This window comes from Suncus etruscus, chromosome 11 (assembly GCF_024139225.1).
Source record: "Suncus etruscus isolate mSunEtr1 chromosome 11, mSunEtr1.pri.cur, whole genome shotgun sequence".
NCBI lineage: Eukaryota > Metazoa > Chordata > Mammalia > Eulipotyphla > Soricidae > Suncus > Suncus etruscus.
In genome coordinates, this window is record NC_064858.1 from 57,408,050 (window position 1) to 57,421,807 (window position 13,758).

The following is a 13,758-nucleotide window of genomic DNA, read 5'->3' on the forward strand; positions in this document are numbered from 1 at the left end:
TTAACTTCATATTGTTTATTACAAATCACAGGCAAATGGAATGATCAAGGAGTCGGAAGAAAAAAAAAAAAATGGAATGATCAAAACAGGTGCTGGAGCAATAGCACAGTGGGTAGGGTGTTTTCCTTGCACTTGACAAACCTGGACTCAATTCCTGGCTTTCCATGTGGTTCCCTGAGCCAGCCAGTAGCAATTTCTGAGTGCAGAGCCAGGAGTATCCCTGAGTGCCACTGAGTGTGCACTCCCCAAATAAAACTCTGAAAAACAACAAAATTAACTTAAATCAGGGCCGGAGAGATAGCATGGAGGTAGGGCATTTGCCTTGCATGCAGAAGGATGGTGGTTCGATTCTGGCATCCCATATGGTTCCCTGAGCCTGCTAGGAGTGATTTCTGAGCATAGAGCCAGGAGTAACCCCTGAGCGCTGCTGGGTGTGACCCCCCCAAAAAAAAAATAAAAGAAAAAAGAAAAAAAATAACATAAATCAGCAAGGGTCAATTTGAAATAACTGTTATATCTCTCCATTACTAAATGTTATGCTACTAATGTTATTTTCTAAAGATTTAGTGGGTTGTGGTTGGTACTAGTTGAGCCTTCTGTATTATTGGTTAGGCTCACTGAGCTTGGGAGATATTACTACCTTTCTCATCAGGTTTCCTGGGATACTACTGAAATGATACTACTATAAAAGAGTCCCAATAATTCTTATACAACTTTAGCAAGAAGCTTCATCATTGTTACTTAAAAATGAAATGCTGGAGCCAGAGTGATAGTACTTTAGGTAGGGTAGTTGCCTTGGCAAATGGCTGGCCTGGGTTTGATCCCTGGCATCCTATATGGTTCCCTGAGCCCACCAGGAGTTATTTCTGAGCATAGAGGCAGGAATTCCCCATGAGCATCGCTGGGTCTGACCTGAAAACAAAACAAAAATAAAGTGCTTAGGCCAAGCCAGGTTTGATTTCTTTCTTTTTTTTTTCTCATTTTTTTCTTTCTAGGTTTGATTTCTTACACACTGTATAGTCCCCTGAGTTTTCCAGGCTTAATTCCTGAGTGAAGAGCCAGAGGTAATCTCTCAGCACTGCCATGTGTGTCCCAAAAAAACCCCAAAGAAACCCCAAACAAACCATTTAAGTGCTTGGTTGGAGATATACCCTGCATAGCATATGGTTCCCAGAGTGATCTCTGAGCACAAAGCCTGGAGTGTCCTGAGCATCTTTGAGTGTGGCTCCCAAACACTCCATTCAAAAACAAAAATAAGTTAATAATGATACTATAGAATGGGTGCTGTGCTCTAATGCAGTGGGGTTCAGCCTTTTTATACCTGGATCTCTTGTTAGGTTGAAAACTCCTGTTAGTTTACAGCAGTATCGACAGGAAACTTGTTCCCATCCAGGTGGGCTGAATTTTGGGATCATACAGTGATTAAATCACTGGATTTTGGTATCATACAGTGCTCAGGGGGTTACTCATGGCCCTGTACTCAGGAATTATTTCAAGCAGTGCTTAGAAACATGGACTGCTCTTAAACATTGGCACTTGTGTTTCTCTGGGTATTTGGTCTCCACCAAGATTTGGTGCCACTCCTGTGAGCATGCACTGGCATCTAGTGGATGAAGGGCAGGATCTGGCTGCACATTCTCGTTGCACCTCACCAGCTTCTTGCCACACTCTGAGACTTAGCCAGTGCCATTGAGCCTTGGTAGAGAAAACTTTTTCCATTTCCATCTAAAGAAGTCCCCAACTGGCACTTTCATAGCTTGTCTATGCCACTGTCTTCATAGGCCAGTATGGATCAAGACAAGTTTGGTCAAGCATTTGAAGATGCTTTTGAAGTACTGAGACAACATTCAACTGGAGATCTTCAGTGCTCCCCAGGTAAAGATTTTAGTCTCCTGTCCCATAGGCTCATCAAATGTGATGTGTCAATGTAATGGGTCAAGGCAAAGAAAACCATTTACACACAGTGCGTCTAGAATTGGTTGGTTAGTTGGTTTGGTTGGTTGGACTACATCCAGTACTGCTGGTGGGTATTCCCAGGTTTGTGTTCCAAATTACAAAGGGACCATATGGTCCTGGGCATCCATCTTGAGCCTCCTGAAAGTAGTGCATGTGCTCAGCCTGTTGTGCTTTCATTTTAGGACCTTCTAGAGTTAATTCTAGTGCTCCTAGTTTAACTATATATATAGAGTTTCCCATATGAAAATGCAAGTTACCCAGATAATCAGAGTCCCCATTAGCATAAAAAAGATATGATTAATGCATAGCTGATTGACATATTTATTTATTGGTTTGTGGGGTTTTTTTGGTTTTTTTTTTTTTGTTTGTTTGTTTGTTTTTTGAACCATACCCAGTGACACTCAGAGGTTACTCCTGGCTATGTACTCAGAAATCACTCCTGGCTTGGGAGACCACATGGGATGCCAGGGGATAGAACCACAGTCCATCCTAGCTTAGTGTGTACAAGGCAGACAACCTACAGCTTGCGCCACCACTTTGATTTGTGGGGTTTTTTGTTTTTGCTTTTTGGTTTTGGTTTTTGGGCAAACACCTGGCGATGCTCTGGGGTTACTACTGGCTCTTTGCTCAGAAATTGCTTCTGGGAGGCTCGGGGATGCCGGGAATCAAACTTGGGTCTGGCTGGGTTGGCCTCGTCTCGGTTGGCCTCTTGCAAGGCAAGTGCCCTATGGCTGTGCTATCTTTCTGGCCCCAGGCTGTTTTTTGGGGGGGTGGGGGGAGGTTACTCATGGCCCTGTACTCAGGAATTATTTCTAGCAGTGTTCGGGGGACCATATGGGAAACCTGGGATCAAACCCCAGTCAGCAGTGTGCAAGACAAGGACTCTACCCTCTATAGTAGCTCATTGGCCCCTATAAGGGGATTTCAGCTTTTAAAAAGCACATATTTAGTATTTTCACACCAGTCTAGCAAACAACTTCCTAGGGAAATACAAAATGATAAGAAAACACAAGAGAGGGGCCAGAGAGATAGAATGGAGGTAAGGCATTTGCCTTTAATACAGAAGGACGTTGGTTCGAATCCTGGCATCCCATATGGTCCCCCGTGCCCGTCAGGGGCGATTTCTGAGCATAGAGCCAGGAGTAACTCCTGAGCGCTGCCGGGTGTGACCCAAAAACCACAAAAGAAAAAAGAAAAGAAAGAAAGGAAGGAAGGAAGGAAGGAAGGAAGGAAGGAAGGAAGGAAGGAAGGAAGGAAGGAAGGAAGGAAGGAAGGAAGGAAGGAAGGAAGGAAGGAAGAAGGAAGGGGAAAGAAAGGAAAAAAGAAAAAGAAAGGAAAGAAAGAGAAAGAAAGGAAAGAAAAAGAAAGAAAGGAAGAAAGAAAGAAGAAAGAAAACACACAAGAGAACAATCAAATATAGATGCAAATAAACATTAAAAGACACGCAAATGTAAACCAGTTTCTTTCTTTTCTTAGATTACAAAAATTATCTGGCTCTATTTAATCACTGTTCATACATTCGAGGAAATCCCAGCTTCTATCCCATGATGTCAGCAGAGGAACCTCTTCATAACTGGAGAACAGTTCTTGTGAGTTGCATCATGTTTCCTTTTCCAAGAGGCCTTCCCTCAATAACAGGCAAAGAGCAGGTGTGTGCACCTGTCCACATTCTATGTCCACTTGGTGCTAGCCTGTGGAGGCCCAGCATGCACGTTCCTGGCAGGCTGTGCCATGGCATTGTGAAGCTGAGGGTCCAAGAGGCATCTTTCACAGCACTGTTAAAGAGAAAGCTGCTCTTCATCCTGCTTAAAGGCTTTAAAGGGTGCCTTTCAGCTATCTTGTATTACTATTGCTCCATTTTTCATTCAGTTTAAAATATGTTCTGACTTCCCCCAAAAGCTAAAGTGCAAAGGTTCAAACTATCCCTTTACTGACTTTTCCTAAAATCCTGGCTGCTGCTGCTACTATTTTTATGGTATAGAGATCAAATTCAGAATATCACACAACTAAGGAAGTACTCAATGGTTGAACATAACATTCCTGGTCCTAAAATTCCATTTTTTATTATTTGGAGCAGGGGGTGGGTTGGCTGCACTTAGCAATGTTCAAAGGCTACCTCAGCTCTGCTCAAGAGAACCATATGTAGTGCTGGAGATTAAAGCAGGCTTGGCCATATGCAAGACCAATTTCTTTTTTTGTTTTTGTTTTTGTTTTTGTTTTTGGGCCACACCCGTTGACTCTCAGAGGTTACTCCTGGCTATGCGTTCAGTAATCACTCCTGGCAGGCACAGAGGGACCATATGGGATGCCAGGATTCGAACCACCGTCAGTCCTGGGTGGAGAGCTTGCAAGGCAAATGCCCTACCGCTGTGCTATCTCTCTGGCCCAAGACCAATCTCTTTTCTCTTCTTCCTCTTTATTTTATTTTATTTCTTTTTGTTTTGGGCCACACCCAGTAGTGCTCAGGAGCTACTCCTGGTTCTGTGCTCAGAAATCGCTCCTGGCAGGCTTGAGGGACCATATGAGATGTCGGGGATTGAACCCGGGTTCATCCCAGTTCAGCCACTTGCAAGGCAAACACCCTACTGCTTTGCTATCTATCACTCCAGCTCCATTTTCTCTTCTTTTGATTTATTTGTCAGGTTTTTTGTTTTTCTGGCTTTGCACTTAGGGATGGCGTAGGGATGATGGTGCTCAGGGAACCTTATGTGGTTCTGGAAATTCAAATTGGATTTATTTGTTTTATTTTGTTTGCCACTCCCAGAGGTGCACAGGGCTTACTCCTGGCTTTGTGTGTGCTTAGGGATCATTCCTAGAGGGCTTAGAACTCTATAGGGTGTTGGGGATCGAATCCAGATCAGCAGCATGCAAGACAAGTGCCTATCCACTGTACTATTGCTCAGGCTAGCCTCCTACTAAACAAAAAACAAACTGGGTTAGTAATATGCAAACCTAGCTCTTTAACCTTGTACTATTTCTCCAGTCCCAAACCATATTAGCTTGCTCTATTTCCTTTCCCAACTAATTTTAAGGATTGGGCCAATGGTTTACTTTTTCATCCACTTATTTATTATAATAACAAATATGTTTTTGCAGAGCCAGGGCTCACCCAGGTCTGAGGTCTCATGCATGTGCATTTGAGTCCCATCCGGCTTGATTCATTAATACTACAGTGAGCATTACAAAGGGAAAGATGTGTTTGTTTATTTGGGGGCCACTCCTAGCAGTTCTCAGGGGTTAGTCTTGGCTCTGGAGTAATGCCTGGAAGTACTTGAAGGAGTACATAGTCAAGGACTGTTACCAGTGTTGACTGCATTGCAAAACAAATGTGCAACTATCTCTTAACCACTATAGGAATTTGCTTTTGTTATTGCTTTTTTGGGGGGCCACACCTCGCTGTGCTCAAGTGTTACTCCTGGCTTTGCACTCAGTAATGCACTTACCACTCCTGGTGGTGCTTGGGATCAAACCCAGGACCTTCATATGGAAGGAAGCATCTTGCCGGGGTTACTCCTGGCTATGGGCTTAGAAATTGCTCCTAGGGCTTGGGGGACCATATGAGACATCGAGGGATTGAACTGCAGTTCATCCTAGGTCAGCAGCGTGCATGACAAATGCACTACCACTGCGCTGCCACTCCGGCCCCAAAAGGAAATTTTATTTTTCATCTCATTCCACCATGTCTCTCTCCATGTACATTTTATGTACATTTTTTTCTTTATAATTCAAGTTCAAAGAAATTTTATATTTCATTTTGTTCCTTTGGTCATTCAGCTAGGTTCTGAGCGCAGGGACCAGTTGGCAGGTCTTGGGGAATTATACAGGGTTCTTGGGGATTAAATCTAAGTTGGCTGCATGCAAGGAAAGGGTTTTACTTGCTATACTATTGCTCCAGCACCAGAGGTTTTGTGATGGTGGTTGCTGTTGTTTTGGGTCACATCCAGAGGTACTCCAGGAGTAAACACTCCTGTCTCTGTTCAAGGATTACTCCTGGTGGTATCAGGGGACCATATGGGATTCTAAGAATCCAACTCAGGTTGGCTATATGCAAGGCAAGCACCTACCCACTGTACTATCATAACTCACCAGCATTATGATCCCCATTCCCCCACTGTCCTTTACTGTTGTCAGGATGGCAGGGGGTTGCATATGTGCCTGATCCTCTTGCTCACACATTAGGCTGAGGTGCTCACCATCTACACACTAGTGGTTTCCTTTTTTTTTTTTGTTATGGTGCTTCTACATGTACTTCTGCATTGCACTCGTGTGTGTGTGTGTGTGTGTGCTTGTGTAGAAGGTATCACCCAGTGGTGCTTAGGGTTTACTCCTTGCAGAGATCAGAGGATAAATTGGATACTAGGAATTAAACCCAGGTCAGACAAGTACAAAGCAAGTACCCTATCCACTATACTGTTGTTGACTCCATGTTTTTGTTGTTACTTTTGGTTTTTGGGCCACACCTGGTGGTGCTCAGGGGTTACTCCTGGCTATCTGCTCAGAAATAGCTCCTGGCAGGCATGGGAGACCATATGGGAATCCGGGATTCAAACCAACCACCTTAGGTCCTGGGTCGGCTGCTTGCAAGGCAAGCTGTGCTATCTCTCTGGCCCCTGTTGTTACTTTTGGGTCACATCTGTCAGTGTTCAGGGGTTATTCCTGGCTCCAAGTTAAGGAATCACTCCTGGCAAGCTCAAGGTACCATATGGGATGCCAGAGATTGAACCTAGGTCAGCTGTGGGCAAGGTGATACATTTTTTGCAGTGATATTTACATGCATTCTACTGGTAGTGCTCCCTGAGACACTGCTATTGTGATCATTAGAGGTTGCTCCCTTTACTGTGTGTTTATGCATCTGGCTGTGATGTGGCAGAAAAAGGTGGGACTGGCAATCACAGGGAGTGGAGTTGCCAGGATAATCTTGGCACTTTTGGGTGTCCTGGGGAAGGAATAGAAGGGTAGAGAGGAGGGGAAAAGAAAGGAGGGGTTGGGTAGGAGGAGGGAGTAAAGAAGAGAGAAGATGAGATGGGAGAGAATAGGGAAGAGGAGGGGAAGGGAAGAAAGGAAGGAGAGAATATGGGGGAGAAAAGGGGAAGAGGAGGGAAGAGGAGATGAAAGGAGAAGGGATAAGCAGGGGGTAAAGATAGAGAAGAGGGCAGGAGAAGAGAGAGTGAAATAGGACTGGAGGGGACTGGAGAAGGGAGGAGAAGAGGGGAAGGGTGGGGGGAGGAGGGAGACTTGAGGATAGAGATGATATGAGGGGAAGGAGGAGAGAGTCAAGAAGAGGAGAACAAGGAAGGAAAGAGGAAGGGAGGAGAGATGAAGGGGAAGAGGGGTAGGGGAAAGGAGATAATACAAAGGGAGGGAGGAGGAAAGGACAGAGAGGTGAAGGGGAAAGGAAGAGGAAAGGGATAACTGATAACTTAAAATTTAATCAGTGGATTGCTGGCTACATAATCAAATATTTTCATTTTTTGATTTTTGGGCCTCAGTACTCAGGGCTTGAACTAGTCCCTGGTAGGACTAGAGGAACATGTTCAAGCCTGGGTCAGCTGTGTGTATATACTTTGCCCACTGGACCCTCTAGTCCTTATAAATTTTAATTAGTCCTTTACTACTACTACTACTAATAGTAATAATAATAGTCCTTTAATAATTTTTTAAAATCTTTCTCATTGGGTATTTTCAGGGAGAACTCTCCTTTTTTTTCTCACAGGGAAGGGAGGATAAAGAGATTCTCATAAACCCAGCCCCAGTTCCTCTCATCCCTGGAACACTCCCTAAGTGGTTTGCAGCTAAATCTGCCTTGGGAGATAGCACAGACTGCAGTTAGTGACCTCAGGAAGACAATGGGCACATTTAGTCCTCAGATTTATCTATCAACTGAGGATCACACAAAATCTTGCTGCTTTATTTCTACAGAACAGTACCTCAGACCTCTATCTTGATGGAAATGTTCCTCAGTCTCTGCAGAGCATCCCTGAACACCAGTTGACACAACCTGCTGTTATCCAGCAAAAGGCAGGAAAAGGTTTGTCACCCCCCGTTTTTGTTTGTTTGTTTGTTTGTTTGTTTTTTGTTTTGCTTTTGGGTCACACCCGGCAGCTCTCGAGTTGCTCCTGGCTCTATGCTCAGAAATCGCTCCTGGCAGGCATGCAAGGCAAATGCCCTACCTCCATCATGCTATCTCTCTGGCCCCGTTTATCACCCTTTTCTTTTTTCTTCCTTTCTTCTCTCTCTCTGTCTCTCTGTCTCTCTGTCTGTCTCTGTCTCTGTCTGTCTCTGTCTCTCTGTCTCTCTATCTCTGTCTGTCTGTGTCTCTGTCTCTCTATCTCTGTCTCTGTCTCTGTCTCTCTCTATCTCTGTCTCTGTCTGTCTCTGTCTCTCTGTCTCTCTATCTCTGTCTCTGTCTCTCTATCTCTGTCTCTGTCTCTCTATCTCTCTCTCTCTGTCTCTCTCTCTCTCTGTCTCTCTCTCTGTCTCTCTCTCTCTGTCTCTCTCTCTCTCTGTCTCTCTCTGTCTCTCTCTCTCTCTTTCTCTCTGTCTCTCTCTCTCTCTCTCTCTCTCTCTCGGTTTCTGGGCCAAACCCGGTGTCACTCAGGGTTTACTCTTGGCTATCGATCCTGGGGACTATCTGGAATGCTGTCTGTCCTAGCTTAACGCATGCAAGGCAAAACGCTGAGCTCCTTCCTTCCTTCCTTCCTTCCTTCCTTCCTTCCTTCCTTCCTTCCTTCCTTCCTTCCTTCCTTCCTTCCTTCCTTCCTTCCTTCCTTCCTTCCTTCCTTCCTTCCTTCCTCCCTCCCTCCCTCCCTCCCTCCCTCCCTCCCTCCCTCCCTCCCTTCCTTCCTTCCTTCCTTCCTTCCTTCCTTTCTACTAGTGCTCAGGGGTTATTCCTGGCTCTGCATTCAGAAATCACTTCTGGCAGTGCTCAGTGGGCCAGAGGGGATTCTGGGGATTGAAATTAGGTCAGCCACATGGAAGGCAAGTGACCTACTCACTGTACTATTGTTGCTCCAGCCTCCAAATTGTTATTTCTTAAAAATATGAATATGAATATATTTTTCAAAATGAAAAGAAAGTTTGAAAAATCCAAGAATCCATTGTAGCTGATGCAAGTACTCACATCAATGAGTGGTGAAAGGCAGAGAGTTGTTTAAAGATGGAACTGAAATTCATGATTTTTGGTAAGTCCCTTTCTGAATTTATAAACTCCAGAGAATACAACATAAGAGATAATCTTTGTGAAGGCCTTTGATGTTTTTGAAGAGATAATAACTGTTGCAAGATGACTACTCCACAGAAATCGTTCAAAGCAGTTCAAGATCTATTATTCTCTGGGGTAAAGTGGAATGTAGCTACTGATGGATCTGGCAAGGCAAGGCATTTTCAAGCCCACTCAGAAGTCTCAAAGCTGGGCTGTCACCTTGCTGCTTTGTTAGGTCAAAACAGTTTGGTACCTTCCAAACAAACGAAATCACAGACCTCCTCCAGACGTACCTACCGAGTTATTCTGACATTTAGGGCAATGTTCTGAAACTATGCAAACACACACAGTGACCTTTTATTTACTGTTAGGGAAGACATCACAGCACCCTCTGGCATGGTTTATGAACATTCAAAATAGCTGAAGATAACTTTGATTTCCTTTTTCTTTATAAGTTTTTGAGCCATACCCAACAACACTCACTCAGGGGTCAATATTGGTTCTGTACTTAGGAATCATTCCAGTACTTTTTCTTTTCCTTCCTTCCTTCCTTCCTTCCTTCCTTCCTTCCTTCCTTCCTTCCTTCCTTCCTTCCTTCCTTCCTTCCTTCCTTCCTTCCTTCCTTCCTTCCTTCCTTCCTTCCTTCCTTCCTTCCTTCCTTCCTTCCTTCCTTCCTTCCTTCCTTCCTTCCTTCCTTCCTTCCTTCCTTCCTTCCATTTATTGGGAAGGTGGGGAATGGGTGGTTTGTTCACAACCAGATGTTTCCTGTCCCTGCTTCTGCTCAGGAATGACCCCTGGTGGTTGGGAGGGGCTATAAATAGTTCTGGGAATCCAGCCAGGGTTTGTTTGAGATAGAAATAGAGAAAGAGATAGAGATAGAGATAAAGATAAAGATAGAAATAAATATAGATATACACATGTGTATATTTTAAACATATTTCTCTTTCTTTTTTTTTTTGATTTTTGCGCCACACCCGGTAATGCTCAGGGGTTACTCCTGGCTATGTGCTCAGAAGTTGCTCCTGGCTTGGGGGACCATATGGGACACCGGGGGATCAAACCGCGGTCCGTCCAAGGCTAGCGCAGGCAAGGCAGGCACCTTACCTTTAGCGCCACCGCCCAGCCCCATATTTCTCTTTCTTTCCATTATTTTGCTCTTTGTTTCTTTCCTTGCCCTTTCCTTCCCTCCCTCCCTCCCTCCCTCCCTCCCTCCCTCCCTCCCTCCCTCCCTCGCTCCCTCCCTCCCTCCCTCCCTCCCTTCCTTCCTTCCTTCCTTCCTCCCTCCCTCCCTCCCTCCCTCGCTCCCTCCCTCCCTCCCTCCCTCCCTCCCTCCCTCCCTCCCTCCCTCCCTCCCTCCCTCCCTTCCTTCCTTCCTTCCTTCCTTCCTTCCTTCCTTCCTTCCTTCCTTCCTTCCTTCCTTCCTTCCTTCCTTTTCCTCTTTCTCCTCACCCCTACCCTTCCCTTTTCTACTTTAGTTTTGCTCAGGAGTGATGCCAGGACACACTCAGAGGATCATATGTGCTGCCAACAACTCAAACTAGAATACAGTGTTCAAAATGGGTCTTACCTCTTACTATTTTTCTGGCCCTTTTTCTTTATTTATTAAGTAATGATGCAGATTTTCTGATTTATTGGTTATGGTTTTACTTATATTTGCTTCTTGTTTTGCATTGAATAAAGCCCTTCCAATGATTTCCTTCCCAGAAATGACATCAGGGACTCTGCCATACATGACAGTTTTCAGGTCTAGTTCTGACACAGTGATCAGGGATAGATCCTGTTGGTTATTGGGGGACCATATAATGCTTTGAATTGAATTTCAGTGAAGCATATGCTTTAGATCTCTGATCTATCTCCCTAGATCAGTGCTTCTCAAATAGTGGGGTGCGCTCCCTGGGGTCCTTAAAGGAGGATGTGTTTCGGCAAACACTGCCACAACAAGCTAAGCCCCGTGTTTATGTCTCTGTATGTCTCTGGAGCTGAGAGTTGCTGTGTCCCGCTTCAAACCCCACTTTGAAAGCTATGCATTGAAAAATGTGCTCATTATAGCCATTAATCCAGACATCACCTCTGATTAAAGATTCAGCTCAAATTATTTTATATATTTTTGTTTTGTAGGTTAAAGTTGTTTTAATAAAGATACTATTTACAGTCACGTGGGGGGCGTGAAAAACGTTTTCTTCTTCCTAGGAGGGCATGACAGAAAATAACCGAGAAGCACTGCCCTAGATCTTGGGGAATTCTCATTAGAAACACTAACTTTAGCAGCAATACATTTTACTCAGTTTTGTAGAAAGTTTAGTATATTTGGGCTAACTATGTATTTCAGTGGTAGATCTCTAATGGGAGAGTCCTTGTGGTGCCACATACACAAACAAGAATCCTTACAAAAGCATGTAAGGTTTGGCCAGAGAACTAGCACAGGGAGTAAGATGCTTGTCTTGAACATGATGCAAACCTTTTAGATCCTGGGCACTACATTTGGCCTTTGAGCACCACTAGGAGTGAAACCTAAGCATAGAGACAGTGTATGTCCTGAACTCAGCTGACTGTGCCTTCCCTCCCTTTGTTTTTAGTTTTGGGGCCACACTTGGCATTGTTCAGGGCTTATTCCTGGCTTTGCACTGGGGAATCACCCCTGGTGGGCTTGGGGGTTGCCAGGGATCAAGTCCACATTGGTAGTGAGCAGGCGAGCATCTTACCTGCTGTACTCTCTCTCTGGCCCTGCCCTTTTCTTACAAAGGTTTAGCACAGGACTAAAGTGATCAGTGAATGCAGGGTTTGCATGCAGGAGTTCCAGAATTGGTCCTTGGCACCATATGTTACCTGAGCACAGCTATGAGCAAGCCCCAAAGCACAGATCTGGGGGTTGCCTTTGAACACGGCCAAGTGTGACTCCCAAACAAAAACAAAACTTAGTAGACCACATAGGAAGTTTTCAGTGGCACAAAGTTTTCAGTGGCTAAAAGAGAGACAGACAGAGACAGACAGAGACAAAAGGACAGAGACAGAGAGAGTACAGTAGGGAAGGCACTGCATGCCTTGCATAAAGCTGTCTCTAGTTTGATTTCCAGACCCCCAGATGGTCCCCTGAGCCCCCATCAGGATTGATCCTGGACCACAGAACCAAGAGGAAACTGAGCACTGCTGGGTTTGACTCTTAAACCAAAAACAAAACAAATCAAAACAAAATTCATTCTTTTCTCTTCCCACAAAGGACAGAATGTTCTGATAACTTCTTCCAGAGAAAGGTCCAGCTGAAGCTTCAAGGCCAGAGATACTTGAGCAGTCCCCAGAGGGGATGCCACAGCTGTGATTTAGAGGAGAGAGGGTCTAGGAGGAAGAGAAGCCTCCAAGAAGGCATCATCCCTAAAGCAGCCCCCACTGAAGATGTCCTTTTTGTCCAGTCATGGTAGAAGGTGATCTTCCTTTTCTCTCTTGCAGGCCGCAAGAAGCTCCGCCTGTTTGAATATTTGCATGAGTCCCTGAATAATCCTGAGATGGAGTCTTGTATCCAATGGGTAGATAAAGCCAAAGGCATCTTTCAGTTTGTGTCCAAAAACAAAGAAAAGCTGGCCCAGTTGTGGGGGAAAAGAAAAGGCAACCGAAAAACCATGACATACCAGAAAATGGCCAGAGCCCTAAGGAATTATGGAAGAACAGGGGAAATTACCAAAATCCGAAGAAAGCTAACATACCAGTTCAGCGAAGCCATTCTCCACAGACTATCTCCCACATACTTTCTGGAAAAGGAGTTATTCTACTCACAGTATGTCCAATCTGACCAAGAGTATGTCACTTTACACCCCTGGAATGGAAATTATAATTATGTACCTGCCAGTTATCATGAGCTAAATCATCCCAATTGCCAGGTGTATTCTTATATGTCCTGATTTTCCAGGATTAGAAATCTCCACACATTTTATGAGTTTCTCTTTAAAGCAAACATTAGAGGAAAAAAACAACTAACTTTATTCTTGATCTTTTGAATGGCATATAATCTATATGTTGGAGAAAAATCCTGCCAGAGAAAACCTTTAAAATGATCTAATCCCATTTTAAAGGGCAGACTGTACATCCTTGCCTGCACTATTGTTGAAATGCTGCTTTCTTATAGATTAACAATGCTTAGTAGAGATATTTTTATTTTTTCAAAAAAGTTTTTAAAGTTTAGTAAAATAGTCTCTTTTAAGAGAGGGTGATAATTCTAAGGAGTATGTACAAGAGAGAGAGAGAGAAAGGTAGAGAGAGAAAGGTAGAGAGAGAGAGAGAGAGAGAGAGAGAGAGAGAGAAGAGAGAGAGGAGAGAAAAGGTCCAATAGTAAAGAAAATTTGTACCCTAAGGAAGGTTTTGGGAAACTCCCCAGAAGAGATAATTTTATATGTTGATTTAAACATTACTTTAATGTCATATTGACAAGAAATGTTATTCTGTAGCATATGTATGATACCTAACTTTTGGGGACAAAACAATGATGACATGTAATATTCTTTATGCTAAAATCCACCCCAAGGCTTCAGTGACTGTATTTAATCAATCTTGTACCTATATTTTCTCTGTATTACAAAAAACGTGGTTTGGAACCATCAGCATGGACAAAC

General features: G+C 44.1%; 1 protein-coding gene across 1 annotated transcript; it reads left to right on the plus strand.

Moving 5' to 3' along the window:
- Positions 1-1,787: 1,787 nt before the first annotated feature.
- Positions 1,788-13,050, plus strand: SPIC (Spi-C transcription factor). Its single transcript, XM_049782942.1, has 4 exons — positions 1,788-1,875; positions 3,433-3,545; positions 7,876-7,984; positions 12,602-13,050. Exons 1-4 carry the CDS (start codon positions 1,788-1,790, stop codon positions 13,048-13,050), a joined length of 759 nt encoding a protein of 252 aa, XP_049638899.1.
- The last annotated feature ends 708 nt before the right edge of the window (positions 13,051-13,758 follow it).